At 41.2% G+C, this 17,215-nt stretch overlaps 1 protein-coding gene across 2 annotated transcripts in view; it reads right to left on the reverse strand.

Moving 5' to 3' along the window:
- LTBP1 (latent transforming growth factor beta binding protein 1) overlaps positions 1–17,215 on the reverse strand; it is a gene marked incomplete at its 5' end in the record, with an annotated part of 437,494 nt that overhangs the window by 368,265 nt on the left and 52,014 nt on the right. For both annotated transcript variants that reach the window (XM_079721395.1, XM_079721384.1), the window contains one exon: positions 12,956–13,253. In XM_079721395.1, the coding sequence (XP_079577521.1) occupies positions 12,956–13,253 (298 nt within the window). The remainder of the gene's footprint in view (positions 1–12,955; positions 13,254–17,215) is intronic.

The raw sequence follows: 17,215 nt of genomic DNA on the forward strand, positions 1-17,215 counted from the left end.
GGTACAGAGGATGATCTTGGCTATTCATCTATAAAGCTCTGTCAGAAATCATGCATTCACCAAGTATCAACCACCATCAAAGAACGTGGAGTTCCATGATATTACCAAGGAATGTTGGAAGACAGTAGGATAGAAAGACCTCCACGCCCTCCCTTTCGCCCACAGTCCCACGCCTGGATAGTACCTGATTCTCTTTTTCTTTGCCTCCCACATTTGAGTAGGTGCCAAGATCTTTCATTAACAACACCTCCCGAGCTCATGTCCTTCCTCTAGGGTACCAGCACCACTACACCCATTACAGAGCCACCCTCCAATTACCACTAGTCCTAATCCATTTTAGATGCTGCAGCCAGATTATTCTCCCAAGGCAGAAGAAAAATCGTAGCAGTCTTCCTCCTTGAAACTCTCTTTTTTGTTACTCTCCATTACAGAAAATTTCAAAAATACATAAAGGTAGAGAGAATTGTGTAAGAATTGTGTGCCTATCATCCAGCTTCAATAATTATCCCCTCGTGGCCAATCTTGTTACCGCTATACCTCAACCCAGCGGATAATTGCAATCAAAGCTCAGACATCATACAATGTCATCTGTAAATACTTTAATATTATTCCCCTTCCTTACATAACTACAAGGTCATCAGCACAGCCCCCCAAATCAACAATCATTCTTTTATATCATCAAATTTCCAAATCAATGTCAGCATTTTCATGGTTGTTCTATCATCATTATCTTTTTTCTTTTATGTGTTTGCATCAGGAGAAACATAATTTAAATATTGTGATTGGTTAATATGTTTCTTAAACCTCTTCTTTTTTTAACACCTTTATTGGAGTATAATTGCTTTACAATGGTGTGTTAGTTCCTGCTTTATAACAAAGTGAATCAGCTATACATATACATATATCCACATATCTCTTCCCTCTTGCGTCTCCCTCCCTCCCACCCCTCTAGGTGGTCACAAAGCACCGAGCTGTTCTCCCTGTGCTATGCGGCCACTTCCCACTAGCTATTGGTTTTACGTTTGGTAGAGTATATATGTCCATGCCACTCTCTCACTTTGTCCCAGCTTACCCTTCCCCCTCCCCATGTCCTCAGGTCCATTCTCTAGTAGGTCTGCGTCTTTATTCCCGTCCTGCCCCTAGGTTCTTCATGACATTTTTTTTTTTTAGATTCCATATATATGTGTTAGCATAGGGTATTTGTTTTTCTCTTTCTGACTTACTTCACTCTGTATGACAGACTCTAGGTCCAACCACCTCACTACAAATAACTCAATTTCGTTTCTTTTTATGGCTGAGTAATATTCCATTGTATATATGTGCCACATCTTCTTTATCCATTCATCTGTTGATGGACACTTAGGTTGCTTCCATGTCCTGGCTACTGTAAATAGAGCTGCAATGAACATTGTGGTTTAAACCTCTTTTAAGCTATAGGTTCCCCCTTCGTTACTTTTTCTATTTTGTTTTGTTGGGTCTTTTTGGAATTGTTTTCTTGAAATCTTAGTCTGTAACTTGGTTTTTAACCAACCTTTAAAAACTTTCATTACCACTAGTCTTCATTTATATCAAGTTCCATTCAAATCATATCTAAATGTGGTCATTTTCAAATATGTTCACAAATTCTTTGATATTTCTCTCTTCAAACAATGCAGCTTATTAACTACAGTCCCTCTGAGAGTGGACTCAACTTAGTGACTTGCTTCTAATGAGTAGAATAAGGCAGAGGTAAAGGTGTGTCATTTTCAAGACTGAGAAGGTCCTGTGGCTTGAGGATCACTTGCTCAGGGAGAAGCCAGCAGCCATGTTGTGAGGATGCTCAGGCAGCTCTGCAGAGAGGTCCGTGCAGAAAGGAAGTGAAGCCTCCTGCCAACAGCCATGGCAGTGAGTCACCTTGGCAGTAGGTTCTCTGGCCCCAGTAGAGCCAACCCTGCTGACTGCAACCTCATGAGAGACTCTGAGCCAGAGCTTCCAGCTAAGCACCTCCTGGATTCCTGACCCACAGAGACTCTCAGACAATAAATTTTTATTGTTTTAGGCTGCCAAGTTTGTGGGGACCTATTACACATCAGTAGATAACTAATAAAGCAGTCTTTCTGGTGTCACATCATTGCTTTTCCTAGAAATGCTCTTCTCCAGTTCTTTGTGGTCAAGTTTAACCATCTTTTCAAGCACACAGATGACACTCTCCAGAGCCATCCCTAGACCTCCACATCCCCAATGCTCCAAAATCTATAAACAATTGCTCCCTCCTTTGATTTTTCTAGAGAACTTTGTATCTGGTTCTAAGCCAAGCTGTCTAAAACCAATTTGGCCAAAGTAAAACCAATTCATCCAACCCCCACCTGCCTAAAATGTGTAGTTTTAACATTACAGTTTTACTAAAGTCGCTATTCCTCAAACAGCCCAGACAGGCTCCCGCTGGGGCCTCTGCCCTAGCCCCACACTTCTCCATGATTCACACCCTCACCTCCTCCGGGCCTTTGCTTAAATGTCACCTCCTCAGCAGAACCTTCCCTGAAAGCCTATTTAAAACCACCAGGGCCCTCATTCCTTCCCATCCAACACCCACTCTGCACTCCCTGTCCATTACTGCAGTTTTATTTTCTCCACAGCACTTACCACAATCTAACATATGTTTTAATTACACCACTCATTAATCATCTCCCCCCTTCCAGACTGTAGGCTCCAGGAAGGCAGACATTATGTTTAGTTTTCAGTGCTACATCCTGAGCCCCTAGAACAATGCATGGTACATAGCATGTGCTCAATAAAAACCTGAATAAATGATCAAGACTGCAGCATTTCATATGCCACCCAATGGATGTAACACTAACTACACATTTTGATATTTTAGGTGCCTTTATGTCTACAAGCATTTTAAGAAGGCTTAATTAATTTCCTCCTTCACTAAACAAAAACCAAACCAAACGTGAAACAGTCTAAAGTAGGCAATATTACAAGTAGGTAACTTAAGAATTGTTACATTTCTCAAAAGTAGCCAAAATGGTCCTATCACATGTGCCTCCTTGACAGTTTAAATTTCAGGTGATCGGGTCATTACCTAAATTCATCAGTGGGCCAACTGTACCCCTTCCTTTGTACCCCTCTCAAGTGAGAGCTCATCTATCACTTCAAAATCTCCTTAAGAGCAGAATTGGATCTTGTACATCTTAATACTCCCTGCAGTACCCAGATAACAGGGCAACTGACAAAAGTTTATTAGGAAAACATCAGAATTGTTAGCATCTTGGGCCATCTCTTCTCCTCACCCAAAAGCACGCAGTAGGCACACCCATAAACACATGCCTATAACAATACGATCGTAAAAACCATCTTCATTCAGCAGATGAGGTCTCTGAAGCAAATTATCTAATGACTTTTATTTTCCCAAAGCCAAGTTGGAGCTGAAACCTTAGCCTCCCCTTTGACTCACAACATTCTTGTCTAAATTACACTGCTGCTACCAAAAAAAGAAAAAAGGGGGAGGGGGGAAAAGGTTGCTCCTTTATCTGACATCTGACATGTGGTTCTCACTAACAATCCATATATACACATCATAGAGGGTCAAATTCTAACAGGGGATGGTGATATTCAGGATAAATAATGTCGCTTGTAAATGACTTCACAGCTTATGTAAGTAATAATGCTAGAAAAAAATAACTGCAATGCACAGTAATCTGACTCTTGATTGCCAAGGCACAGTTCAACACAGAATTGTTCTTTGTTTTTAAGATCCAGAACAATGCAGGGAGATGTCTAGCTATGATATAATCAATGCTTTATATTATTTCAAAGACACATGTTCTGACACAAAAAACCACTACTATCCTTTAGAGAAGGGGTCAGCAAACTACACTTCAGGGGCCAAAGCTGGCGCACACAAGCGGTTTCTGTATGGCTCATAAGCTAAGAATGATTTTTACATTTTTAAATGGTTGAGAAAAAAATCAAAAGAATAATATTGCGTGCCATGAAATTTATATGAAACTCAAATTTCAATATCCATCAATAAAGTTTTATTAGAGCACTCACACTCATTCACTTAAGAATTATCTATGGCTGCTTTTGTGCTAAGGACGGCAGAATTGAGAAGCTGCAATAGAAACCATATGTCCCAGAGAGCCGGAGGAAGATGGCGGAAGAGTAAGACGCGGAGATCACCTTCCTCCCCACAGATACATCAGAAATTCATCTACACATGGAACAACTCCAACAGAACACCTACTGAACGCTGACAGAAGACCTCAGACCCCCCAAAAGGCAAGAAACTCCCCACATACCTGGGTAGGTCAAAAGAAAAAAAGAATACACAGAGACAATAGGATATGGACGGGACCTGCACCAGTGGGAGGGAGCCGTGAAGGAGGGAAGGTTTCTACACACTACAAGCCCCTTCGAGGGCGGAGACTGCAGGTGGCGGAGGGGGAAAGCTTCGGAGTAGCGGAGGAGAGCACAGCAACAGGGGTGTGGAGGGCAAAGCAGAGAGATTTTGGCACAGAGGATCGGTGCCCTCAGGCACACACCAGCCCGAGAGACTTGTCTGCTCGGCCGCCAGGGCGGGCGGGGCTGGGAGCTGAGGCTCGGGTATCGGCTTTCAGTCGGAGCGCAGGGAGAGGTCTGGGGCTGGCGGCAGGAAGAGACCCTGAAGGGGTTAGTGCTAGCCCGGAGGGAGTCCGGGGAAAGGGTCTGGAGCTACCGGAGAGGCAAGAGACTTTTTTCCCTTTTGTTGCCTGGTGCGCGAGGAGAGGGCATTCCCCTCCCTCCCCTCTGCCTGAGTGAGCCAGAGCCCCCGAATCAGCGGCTCCTTTAAACCCGTCCTGTCTGAGCGAAGAACGGACACCCTCCGGCGACCTACGCGCAGAGGCGGGGCCAGGTCCAAGGCTGAGACCCGGGAGCTGTGAGAGCAGAGACAGGGAAATCTCTCTGTGCAGCCTCCGAGGCAGCGGATTAAAGCTCCACGGTCCATTTGATGTGCCCTGCGTCTGTGGAGTGCATGAATGGACAGCGAATCATCCCAAATTGAGGAAGTGGACCTTGAGGACAAGATTTAAGACTTTCCCCCCCTTTTTTTCCCTCTTTTTACAACGAATTATCTCAAATTAAGGAGGTGGACTTAGCAAGATTTCAGACTTTTCGCCCTTTTCCTCTTTTTACAACGAATTATCCCAAATCGAGGAGGTGGACTTGGAGAGCAAGATTTTTGATTTTTCCCCCTGCTCTCTTTTTGTGAATGTGTATGTGTAATCTTCTGTGTAAGATTCTCTCTGTATAGCTTTGCTTCCACCATATGTCCCAGGGTTCTTTCGGTCCGTGTTTTTTTTCAATAATTACTTTTTAATTTTAATAACGCTACTATATTTCATACTTTATTCTATTTTACTTTACCTGCTCTTTCTTTTTTTCCTCCCTTCCCTTCCTCCCTCCCTCCCTCCGCTCCTCCTTTCCTTCTTTCTTTTTCTTTCCTCCATCCCTCCCTCCCTCCCACCCTTCTTCTTTCCACTTTCTTTTTCTTTCCTTCCTCCCTCCCTCCCTCCCTCCTTTCTTTCTTTCTTTCTTTCCTTCCTCCCTCCCTCCCTCTCTTCTTCCATTCACTCTTCCTTTTGCTTTCATTCCTCCCTCCCTCCCTCCTTTCTTTCCTTTCTTTCCATCCTTCCTCCCTCCCTCCTTTCTTTCTTTCTTCCTTCCTTCCTTCCTTACTTCCCTTCTTCCTTTCTTTCAATCTCTCTTTCTTTCTTCTACGAATTATTTCTTTCTACTTTTTCTCACTGTTATTCTGAGCCGGGTGGATGAAAGGCTCTTGGTGCTGCAGCCAGGAGTTAGTGCTGTGCCTCTGAAGTGGGAGAGCCAACTTCAGGACACGGGTCCACAAGAGACCTCCCAGCTCCACATAATATCAAGCAGCGAAAATCTCCCAGGGATCTCCATCTCAACACCAGCACCCAGCTTCAGTCAACGACCAGCAAGCTACAGTGCTGGTCACCCTATGCCAAGCAACTAGCAAGGCAGGAACACAACCCCACCCATTAGCAGAGAGGATACCTAAAAACATAATAAGGCCACAGGCACCCCAAAACACACCACCAGACGTGGACCTGTCCACCAGAAAGACAAGATCGAGCTTCAACCACCAGAACACAGGTATTAGTCCCCCCCACCAGGAAGCCTACACAACCTACTGTAACAACCTTAGCCACGGGGGACAGACACCAAAAACAACGGGAACTACGAATCTGCAGCCTGCAAAAAGGAGACCCCAAACACAGTAACATAAGCAAAATGAGAAAGCAGAAAAACACACAGCAGGTGAAGGAGCAAGATAAAAACCTACCAGACCTAACAAATGAAGAGGTAATAGGCAGTCTACCTGAAAAAGAATTCAGAATAATGATAGTAAAGCTGATCCAAGATTCTATTTCCCAGATCCAAAATCTTGGAAATAGAATAGACAATATGCAAGAAACAGTTAACAAGGACCTAGAAGAACTAAAGATGAATCAAGCATCGATTAAAAACACAATAAATGAAATGAAAAATACTCTAGATGGGATCAATAGCAGAATAACTGAGGCAGAAGAACGGATAAGTGAGGTGGAAGATAAAATAGTGGAAATAACTGATGCAGAGAAAAATAAAGAAAAAAGAATGAAAAGAACAGAGGACAGTCTCAGAGACCTCTGGGACAACATTAAACGCACCAACATTCGAATTATAGGGGTTCCAGAAGAAGAAGAGAAAAAGAAAGGGACTGAGAAAATATTTGAAGAGATTATAGTTGAAAACTTCCCTAATATGGGAAAGGAAATAGTTAATCAAGTCCAGGAGGCACAGAGAGTCCCATACAGAATAAATCCAAGAAGAAATACACCAAGACACATATTAATCAAACTGTCAAAAATTAAACACAAAGAAATCATATTAAAAGCAGCAAGGGAAAAACAACAAATAACACACAAGGGAATCCCCATCAGGTTAACAGCTGATCTCTCAGCAGAAACTCTACAAGTCAGAAGGGAGTGGCAGGACATAATTAAAGTGATGAAGGAGAGAAACCTGCAACCAAGATTACTCTACCCAGCAAGGATCTCATTCAGATTTGATGGAGAAATTAAAACCTTTACAGACAAGCAAAAGCTGAGAGAGTTCAGCACCACCAAACCAGCTTTACAACAAATGCTAAAGGAACTTCTCTAGGCAAGAAACACAACAGAAGGACTATACCTACAATAACGAACCCAAAGCCATTAAGGAAATGGGAATAGGAACATACATATCAATAATTACCTTAAATGTAAATGGACTAAATGCTCCCACCAAAAGACACAGAGTGGCTGAATGGATACAAAAACAAGACCCATATATATGCTGTCTACAAGAGACCCACTTCAGACCTAGAGACACATACAGATTGAAAGTAAGGGGATGGAAAAAGATATTCCATGCAAATGGAAATCAAAAGAAAGCTGGAGTAGCAATTCTTATATCAGACAAAATAGACTTTAAAATAAAGACTATTAGAAGAGACAAAGAAGGACACTACATAACGATAAAGGGATCGATCCAAGAAGAAGATATAACAATTGTAAATATTTATGCACCCAACATAGGAGCACCTCAATACATAAGGCAAATACTAACAGCCATAAAAGGGGAAATCGACAGTAACACAATCATAGTAGGGGACTTTAACACCCCACTTTCACCAATGGACAGATCATCCAAAATGAAAATAAATAAGGAAACACAAGCTTTAAATGATACATTAAACAAGATGGACTTAATTGATATTTATAGGACATTCCACCCAAAAACAACAGAATACACATTTTTCTCAAGTGCTCATGGAACATTCTCCAGGATAGATCATATCTTGGGTCACAAATCAAGCCTTGGTAAATTTAAGAAAATTGAAATTGTATCAAGTATCTTTTCCGACCACAATGCTATGAGACTAGACATCAATTACAGGAAAAGATCTGTAAAAAATACAAACACATGGAGGCTAAACAATACACTACTCAATAACGAAGTGATCACTGAAGAAATCAAAGAGGAAATTAAGAAATACCTAGAAACAAATGACAATGGAGACACGACGACCCAAAACCTATGGGACGCAGCAAAAGCAGTTCTAAGGGGGAAGTTTATAGCAATACAATCCCACCTTAAGAAACAGGAAACATTTCGAGTAAACAACCTGACCCTGCACCTAAAGCAATTAGAGAAAGAAGAACAAAAAACCCCCAAAGTTAGCAGAAGGAAAGAAATCATAAAGATCAGATCAGAAATAAATGAAAAAGAAATGAAGGAAACGATAGCAAAGATCAACCAAACTAAAAGCTGGTTCTTTGAGAAGATAAACAAAATTGACAAACCATTAGCCAGACTCATCAAGAAAAGAAGGGAGAAGACTCAAATCAGTAGAATTAGAAATGAAAAAGGAGAAGTAACAACTGACACTGCAGAAATACAAAAGATCATGAGAGATTACTATAAGCAACTCTATGCCAATAAAATGGACAACCTGGAAGAAATGGACAAATTCTTAGAAATGCACAACCTACCAAGACTGACTCAGGAAGAAATAGAAAATATGAATAGACCAATCACAAGCACTGAAATTGAAACTGTGATTAAAAATCTTCCATCAAACAAAAGCCCAGGACCAGATGGCTTCACAGGCGAATTCTATCAAACATTTAGAGAAGAGCTAACACCCATCCTTCTCAAACTCTTCCAAACAATATCAGAGGAAGGAACACTCCCAAACTCATTCTACGAGGCCACCATCACCTTGATACCAAAACCAGGCAAGGATGTCACAAAGAAAGAAAACTACAGGCCAATATCACTGATGAACATAGATGCAAAAATCCTCAACAAAATACTAGCAAACAGAATCCAACAGCACATTAAAAGGATCATACACCATGATCAAGTGGGGTTTATTCCAGGAATGCAAGGATTCTTCAATATACGCAAATCAATCAATGTGATACACCATATTAACAAGTTGAAGGAGAAAAACCATATGATCATCTCAATAGATGCAGAGAAAGCTTTCGACAAAATTCAACACCCATTTATGATAAAAACCCTGCAGAAAGTAGGCATAGAGGGAACTTTCCTCAACATAATAAAGGCCATATATGACAAACCCACAGCCAACATTGTCCTCAATGGTGAAAAACTGAAACCATTTCCACTAAGATCAGGAACAAGACAAGGCTGCCCACTCTCACCACTCTTATTCAACATAGTTTTGGAAGTTTTAGCCACAGCAATCAGAGAAGAAAAGGAAATAAAAGGAATCCAAATTGGAAAAGAAGAAGTAAAGCTGTCACTGTTTGCAGATGACATGATACTATACATAGAGAATCCTAAAGATGCTACCGAAAAACTACTAGAGCTAATCAATGAATTTGGTAAAGTAGCAGGATACAAAATTAATGCACAGAAATCTCTGGCATTCCTGTACACTAATGATGAAAAATCTGAAAATGAAATCAAGAAAACACTCCCATTTACCATTGCAACAAAAAGAATAAAATATCTAGGAATAAACCTACCTAAAGAGACAAAAGACCTGTATGCAGAAAATTACAAGACACTGATGAAAGAAATTAAAGATGATACAAATAGATGGAGAGATATACCATGCTCCTGGATTGGAAGAATCAATATTGTGAAAATGACTCTACTACCCAAAGCAATCTACAGATTCAATGCAATCCCTATCAAACTACCACTGGCATTTTTCACAGAACTAGAACAAAAAATTTCACAATTTGTTTGGAAAAACAAAAGACCCCGAATAGCCAAAGCAATCTTGAGAACGAAAAACGGAGCTGGAGGAATCAGGCTGCCTGACTTCAGACTATACTACAAAGCTACAGTAATTAAGACAGTGTGGTACTGGCATAAAAACAGAAAGATAGATCAGTGGATCAGGATAGAAAGCCCAGAGATAAACCCACGCACATATGGCCAACTTATCTTTGATAAAGGAGGCAGGAATGTACAGTGGAGAAAGGACAGCCTCTTCAATAAGTGGTGCTGGGAAAACTGGACAGGGACATGTAAAAGTATGAGATTAGATCATTCCCTAACACCATACACAAAAATAAGCTCAAAATGGATTAAAGACCTAAATGTAAGGCCAGAAACTATCAAACTCTTAGAGGAAAACATAGGTAGAACACTCTATGACATAAATCACAGCAAGATCCTTTTGGACCCACCTCCTAGAGAAATGGAAATAAAAACAAAGATAAACAAATGGGACCTAATGAAACTTCAAAGCTTTTGCACAGCAAAGGAAACCATAAACAAGACCAAAAGACAACCCTCAGAATGGGAGAAAATATTTGCAAATGAAGCAACTGACAAAGGATTAATCTCCAAAATTTATAAACAGCTCATGCAGCTCAATAGCAAAAAAACAAACAACCCAATCCAAAAATGGGCAGAAGACTTAAATAGGCATTTCTCCAAAGAAGATATACAGACTGCCAACAAACACATGAAAGAATGCTCAACATCATTAATCATTAGAGAAATGCAAATCAAAACTACAATGAGATATCATCTCACACCAGTCAGAATGGCCATCATCAAGAAATCTAGAAACAATAAATGCTGGAGAGGGTGTGGAGAAAAGGAACACTCTTGCACTGCTGGTGGGAGTGTGAATTGGTACAGCCACTATGGAGAACAGTATGGAGGTTCCTTAAAAAACTAAAAATAGAACTACCATATGACCCAGCAATCCCACTACTAGGCATATACCCTGAGAAAACCATAATTCAAAAAGAGACATGTACCAAAATGTTCATTGCAGCTCTATTCACAATAGCCCGGAGCTGGAAACAACCTAAGTGTCCATCATCGGATGAATGGATAAAGAAGATGTGGCACATATATACAATGGAATATTACTCAGCCATAAAAAGAAACGAAACTGAGCTATTTGTAATGAGGTGGATAGACCTAGAGTCTGTCATACAGAGTGAAGTAAGTCAGAAAGAGAAAGACAAATACCGTATGCTAACACATATATATGGAATTTAAAAAAAAAAAAAAATGTCATGAAGAACCTAGGGGTAAAACGGGAATAAAGACACAGACCTACTTGAGAATGGACTTGAGGATATGGGGAAGGGGAAGGGTAAGCTGTGACAAAGGGAAAGAGAGGCATGGACATATATACACTACCAAACGTAAGGTAGATAGATAGTGGGAAGCAGCCGCAGAGCACAGGGAGATCAGCTCGGTGCTTTGTGACCGCCTGGAGGGGTGGGATGAGGAGGGTGGGAGGGAGGGAGATGCATGAGGGAGGGGATGTGGGAACAGATGTATACGTATGACTGATTCACTTTGTTATAAAGCAGAAACTAATAAAAAAAAAAAAAAAAAAAAAGAAACCATATGTCCCACAAAGCTACAAATAGTTACTATCTGGCCCTTTACAGAGAAAGTCTGCCACCCTTTACACTTCAGGGCATGGATGCTGGAGCCTGGCTGCCTCCATTTAAAGCCTAATATGTATTCTCCTTATTCTGCCTCTATTTAAATCCTAACACTTATTATTCACTTATTAACTGTGGACCTTGACTACATTACTTAAGCACTCTGCACCTCAGTTTCCTCACCTGTAAAATGGGGTTTGTAATGGCACCTACCTGATGGGGTAGCACTGTGAGTTATAAATGAACAATCATACAAAGCACGTGAAACAGTACCTGGCATGCAGTAAGCAGTTACTAAGTACTGGCTATAACTACAATTCCTTCTTCTTGAGGGCTGCAGGATGTGTTTTCCAGTTGAAATGGTAGCAAAGTGCTTAGATTCCAGCACAGCCTCCCAAATCCCTTTATCATGGTAGAATTGAAGAATGAGGCAAGAAGAAATGAGAGGGAAAAAATGAAAAGAAGAGGACTGAGGAGGGAACAAGAGAAAGGAAAAAGTTATCAGGACCCCACTCATCAGGGACAGTAGGTGGCCTACTCAAAGGGGAAGTATAAATTAGGATAATTTCATCTGTAGTAACAGATTAAGTAACTTCTGTGGGCTGACAGGATACTAATCACCAGGTGGAAGCTATCCCAGGGGGTTGGTGGGGAAAGCATTCAAAATTCCAAGCAAGTGACTTACAGATGAACTGCTGGGTCATTTTTAAGTTGAGAACTTCCTGTATTTTACATTCCTAGACAAATGACAAGTGATAGCTGCAGTAATTCTGCATCTTGTCATCCATGTAGAGTAGCTAATTAAAAGGAAACAATTTGTGTAAGGACCCTGTCCTTACAGAGTTCTCATTTTGTTCAGAATAGCACTTACTTCCTAACGCTAAGAAAAAAAACCATGCTCCCATAAATAAAACACAAGCTCATTCACCAAAAATGGACCTGCATGGCAACTGGGAGGTAAACATGGTGTTTAATAGAAGATACACTTAACCTGCTACCAAGGTGCAGAAATTCTCTTTCCCAGGACTCACTTTCACTTGAATACCTTCTCTGTGGAAAGATGAGTTCCTACCTTTTCCATGTACCTTTAAAAATCACACTCACGGTTTCTCTTTTTAAATTATGACTTCAAAAACTTGAAAGCACCCCCCACCTCGAAAAAAGAGAATTGTTTAACTCACAACTCCACCATAACCAAACAACTACCTCTATTATTCCCTTCCAACCTTGATCCCCTTAATCCTCACTACTGCTTTGCTTAATGCTTATGGTAAATCTTCCCTGCAGAGGCTAAACACACACATCAAGTATTTTTAAGACACTTGATGTGTAAACATAACATGTAAAACCTTAAGAAAAGGAAAGAAGGACATTACTATCCAAGTGATTTCTGCAAATTGTGCAGGAAAAAAAGAGTGATTTAAAGCAATGCATCCAAGAGAGAACTTAAGATGCTCCTGAGCTGGAGGCAAGTTCAAAACACTCACTGAGAATGTATCTGCTGGGAGAGTCCCACTGAAGGCTTCGGCTTGAGGGTCAAGGTCATCTGGGCCACAGGACTGACTCTTGGTAGAGTGTCTGCCTTCTTAGATGAAGTGTGCTTTGCTGCTTGCTCAGGAGGGACCCAGGAGGAAGCAGCCACAGGACTCTGCCCTCCAAACACTGGTGACGAGGTGTCCTGGGCAGCTGTTATCTCACAGGCTTTGCCCTTGGTCCCTGGTTTACACACACAGAGTTGAGGCCGGAGACACATCCCTCCATTCTGACATGGAGGAACACAGCTTGCTGCAGAAAGAAATAGAAGACACACTTTGAAGAAAAGCATTGTAGACTTTACTAATTCTTCCAAAGGCTTACCAGTAGCATCGGGCTATCCCTCAATAAAACAAAATGATGATGATGTTGATGATGATGACGATAATAGATAATATTTATTAATGGCTTCCTATGTGCCAGGCATTATTCTAATAGATATCGACAAATTTAACCCCCCAGCAACTGTTTTAAGTAGATACTTTATTTTGCTCATTTTACTGATGAAGAAAGAGGCACTGGGGTTATATAATTTGCCAAAGGTCACACAATCATTAGTAAATAGAAGAGCTGGGATTTGAATTCAAGTGAACTGGCTCCAAAGTCATCATTCTTAACCACTTTACTATAGCTGCCACTCAGAAATGCATCAGAAATACAGGGAAAAGAAGAAAGTATCCTGCCCTTCTTTTTAAGTTGTGTTCTGTGGCTTAAGTTTAAATTTTAGGCATCCAAACAACATTTGGCAAAAAACAAAAGCCCAATTCCAAACCCAAACCCCCAAAAGTGTTACAGCCTTCATCTTGCATAAGCTATCAGAGCTTGGAGTGACTGTTTCAGAAATCTAGTCCAACCTACTTTTTTTTTTTTTGAGAGAGAGAGAAAAACCAAGGGCAGAAAGGTTGAGAGTTAACCTTTATATATATACACACACACACATATATATATACACACACACATATATATACATATATATATGCATAGATTTTTTCTTTTTTTAAGCAAGTACATCCCTAATCTTATAACAAAAGGCAACCAAAAAGAAACAACCTCTTTATCTATTAACTAGGATGCATGTACTTTGAATCACCAGACTTGTGGCCGAGCAGAGTTTTAAAGTCAGCAGGGCTATGGGTCATGGGTAGGGTGAGTGGATTTTATCATAGGCAAGGTCCCCTGGGAGTTTAGATGTTACTGACTTAAATTTTATGAACATCATAGGCCTACGGACATGATTCCTTCAGTCCCTTCTTTATTTGTCCAAATTAATTATTTAAATGAACCTTTTGCTATCAGCCCACCTCTGACTTAAACTCTTTGTCCTGAGGCAGATCCCAATACTAAATCTCCCATAAAATTCAGCACAAGGTTCAGTCTACAAACAACCACAAAATAGATGAGGAATATGAACCAGAGGAGGCTCAGTTATGGAGGAACCAAATGACCAAGACCTAAAAGCCCTGAAACCTACTGATTTTCTATAAACAAGAGAAGATACTTTTCCTATCTCCCTACAATTCCTATCAATTACAGCAAATAATGATAACAAATGGCTGTCAAGTGTCAGAATACTAGGCTGACAAATTTTCTAAAAATTTGGAAGGATTCTTGGGAGAAAAATAATAAAAGGAAAGATAAATGCAGCCAGCTCCTGAAGTGACCTTGGGGTAAGTTACTTAAGCTTGGCCTCTGCACCTGTACAAGCCCAGGGGCAGGGGGGAGGGCAGTAGCTGCTTGTTCTAAAATGGTCCCCGAGGGCTCTTTCCATATTAGGCTTCTAGAATTCAAAGTCAAAAGCTATGCACTTCTAAAGTTCACGATTCTAATTTATCAGCGTTTTCCTGGCCGAGGGATGATCATTAGGTCCCTACTCGGCCACGGTTATTTATGGAATGTCACAGGAATGGAAATGGGCTCCACCCAGAGAGAACAGAAGTGGCCACAAGCGAGGACTGGATGGGGCTTTCAAAGCTGAGACTCTGCCAGAGATCACCCCCCGGCACTTTCATGTATACATTCTCTTCATGCTTTCAATTAGAAACATGTTTCAGTTTAACATCTGAGAATGATTTCCACTTCTCCTCCCTCCCAAGGTGTACTGCAAATGTCTACAAATCTACCAGGAAGGCTGCACGCCAGGAGAGGCTTACAAAAGCTGGTACCTAGATGGAAGCCAAGCACCGAAATCTTCCCCAAACCACTGAGAATATGCAACAAGGGCCTATCTTGAGGAGGACATGGATGGGTTAGAAGTATAACAGGGTAGCGATTTTCTTTTAACCTTTCAAATTTTGCATGTGGTAGGGTGAGGGGAGTGCGGAAAGAATAATTAAGGAAAAAAATAACTTTCAACTCACACAGAAAAGAACATATGACATACCAGTATGACTATATACGATAACACCCTTTCACACTAAGTCTGAAAAGACAATAAGGAGAATCATTAGACAATTTCCTCTTCCACCTTCCCCATTGGGCTCCAACAGCAGCCTCCTGGAGCATGCAGACAGGAGGGGCTGGCTTAAACTGGGGGCAGGGACAGATTCCCTAATTGCCAAGACAAGCCCCTCCCCTGACACGAAAAGCAAAACTCAGGTTCTGCAACCACATTTTGTCAAGCCCTTTTTCGTGTGATATTTGGACCTTCTGCAATAGCGGTTCCCACGTGTCACTTCTCAAACTGTGGTGCTTGGACCAGCAGCAGCATCACCTGGAAACACTTGAGAAATGCACATTCTTGGGCTGCCCCTGGTCTGCTAAATCCCAAACTAGAGCCCAGCAATCTGATTGCCCTCCTGGTGAGTCTGATGCTCACTCCAGTTTGAGAACCACTGACACAGGATTTGGAAATTGGCAGCCTTCCACCAAAGTTTTTTGAGAACTTACATTTTTATCACTGCAAGTTTGGTATTTTCACACTACAATGGCTTTTATGTGACTGAATTCTTGCCATGACAGACGTGTTTGTCTTATGTTGCCCTTCTGTTTTTAATGCAAAAAATTAAAAGTTTTTTCCATGTGACCAAATTCTCAAGATAATTATGGGTCCCTTCCAAACGTTTATACATTTGTCACCATCTACTTCATGGCCAATGTAAAAATTTGTAGGCATTTATGAGAAAACTGTTATTCTTTTTTTTAATTGAAGTATAGTTGACTTACAGTATTTCACTGGTTTCAGGTGTCAGCATAGATATTTAGTATATTTACAGATTACTCCATGAACGTTTATTATAAGATAAGGGCTATAATTCCCTGTGCTATACAATATATCCTTGTTGCTTATCTATTTCATACATACTAGTTTATATCTGTTAAACCCATACCCCTAATCTGTCCCTCCTCCCTTCCCTCTCCCCTTTGGTAACCACTAGTTTGTTTTCTGTGACTCTGTTACTGGAAAAAACTGTTATTCTAACTGAGGTTCTGAACTATGTGGAATATTTTAACTCTTACAGAAGTTCTTTAAAATGTTTTCCACTAGGGCTTCCCTGGTGGCACAGTGGTTGAGAATCTGCCTGCTAATGCAGGGGACACCAGGGTTCGAGCCCTGGTCTGGGAAGATCCCACATGCCGCGGAGCAACTAGGCCCATGAGCCACAACTACTGAGCCTGTGCGAGTGGAGCCTGTGCTCTGCAACAAGAGAGGCCACGACAGTGAGAGGCAAGCGCACCACGATGAAGAGTGGCCCCTGCTCGCCGCAACTAGAGAAAGCCCTCGCACAGAAACGAAGACCCAACACAGCCAAAAATAAAAATAAATAAATTAAAAGAAGGCTCAACATTTAAAAAAATAAAATAAAAAATAAATTTAAAAAAATGTTTTCCACCAGTTGGTTCTGCATTTGCCTGGCCAGCTGTGGTTGAACACAATGAGTAAACACTACATCAAGATCTTATCAGTGGGACTTACCTGGTGGCACAGTGGTTAAGAATCCACCTGCCAATGCAGGGAACGTGGGTTCAAGCCCTGGTCCAGGAAGACCCCACATGCCGCGGAGCAACAAAGCCCATGTGCCACAACTACTGAAGCCCACGCGCCTACAGCCCGTGCTCCACAACAAGAGAAGCCACTGCAACGAGAAGCCCACACACCACAAGAAGAGTAGCCCCCACTCGCCACAACTAGAGAAAGCCTGTGCACAGCAACGAAGACCCAACGCAGCCAAAAAAACAAATTAATTAATTACTAAAAAAAACCTTTTTTTTTAATT

The sequence above is a fragment of the Hyperoodon ampullatus genome, assembly GCF_949752795.1.
Source record: "Hyperoodon ampullatus genome assembly, chromosome: 15".
Lineage (NCBI taxonomy): Eukaryota > Metazoa > Chordata > Mammalia > Artiodactyla > Ziphiidae > Hyperoodon > Hyperoodon ampullatus.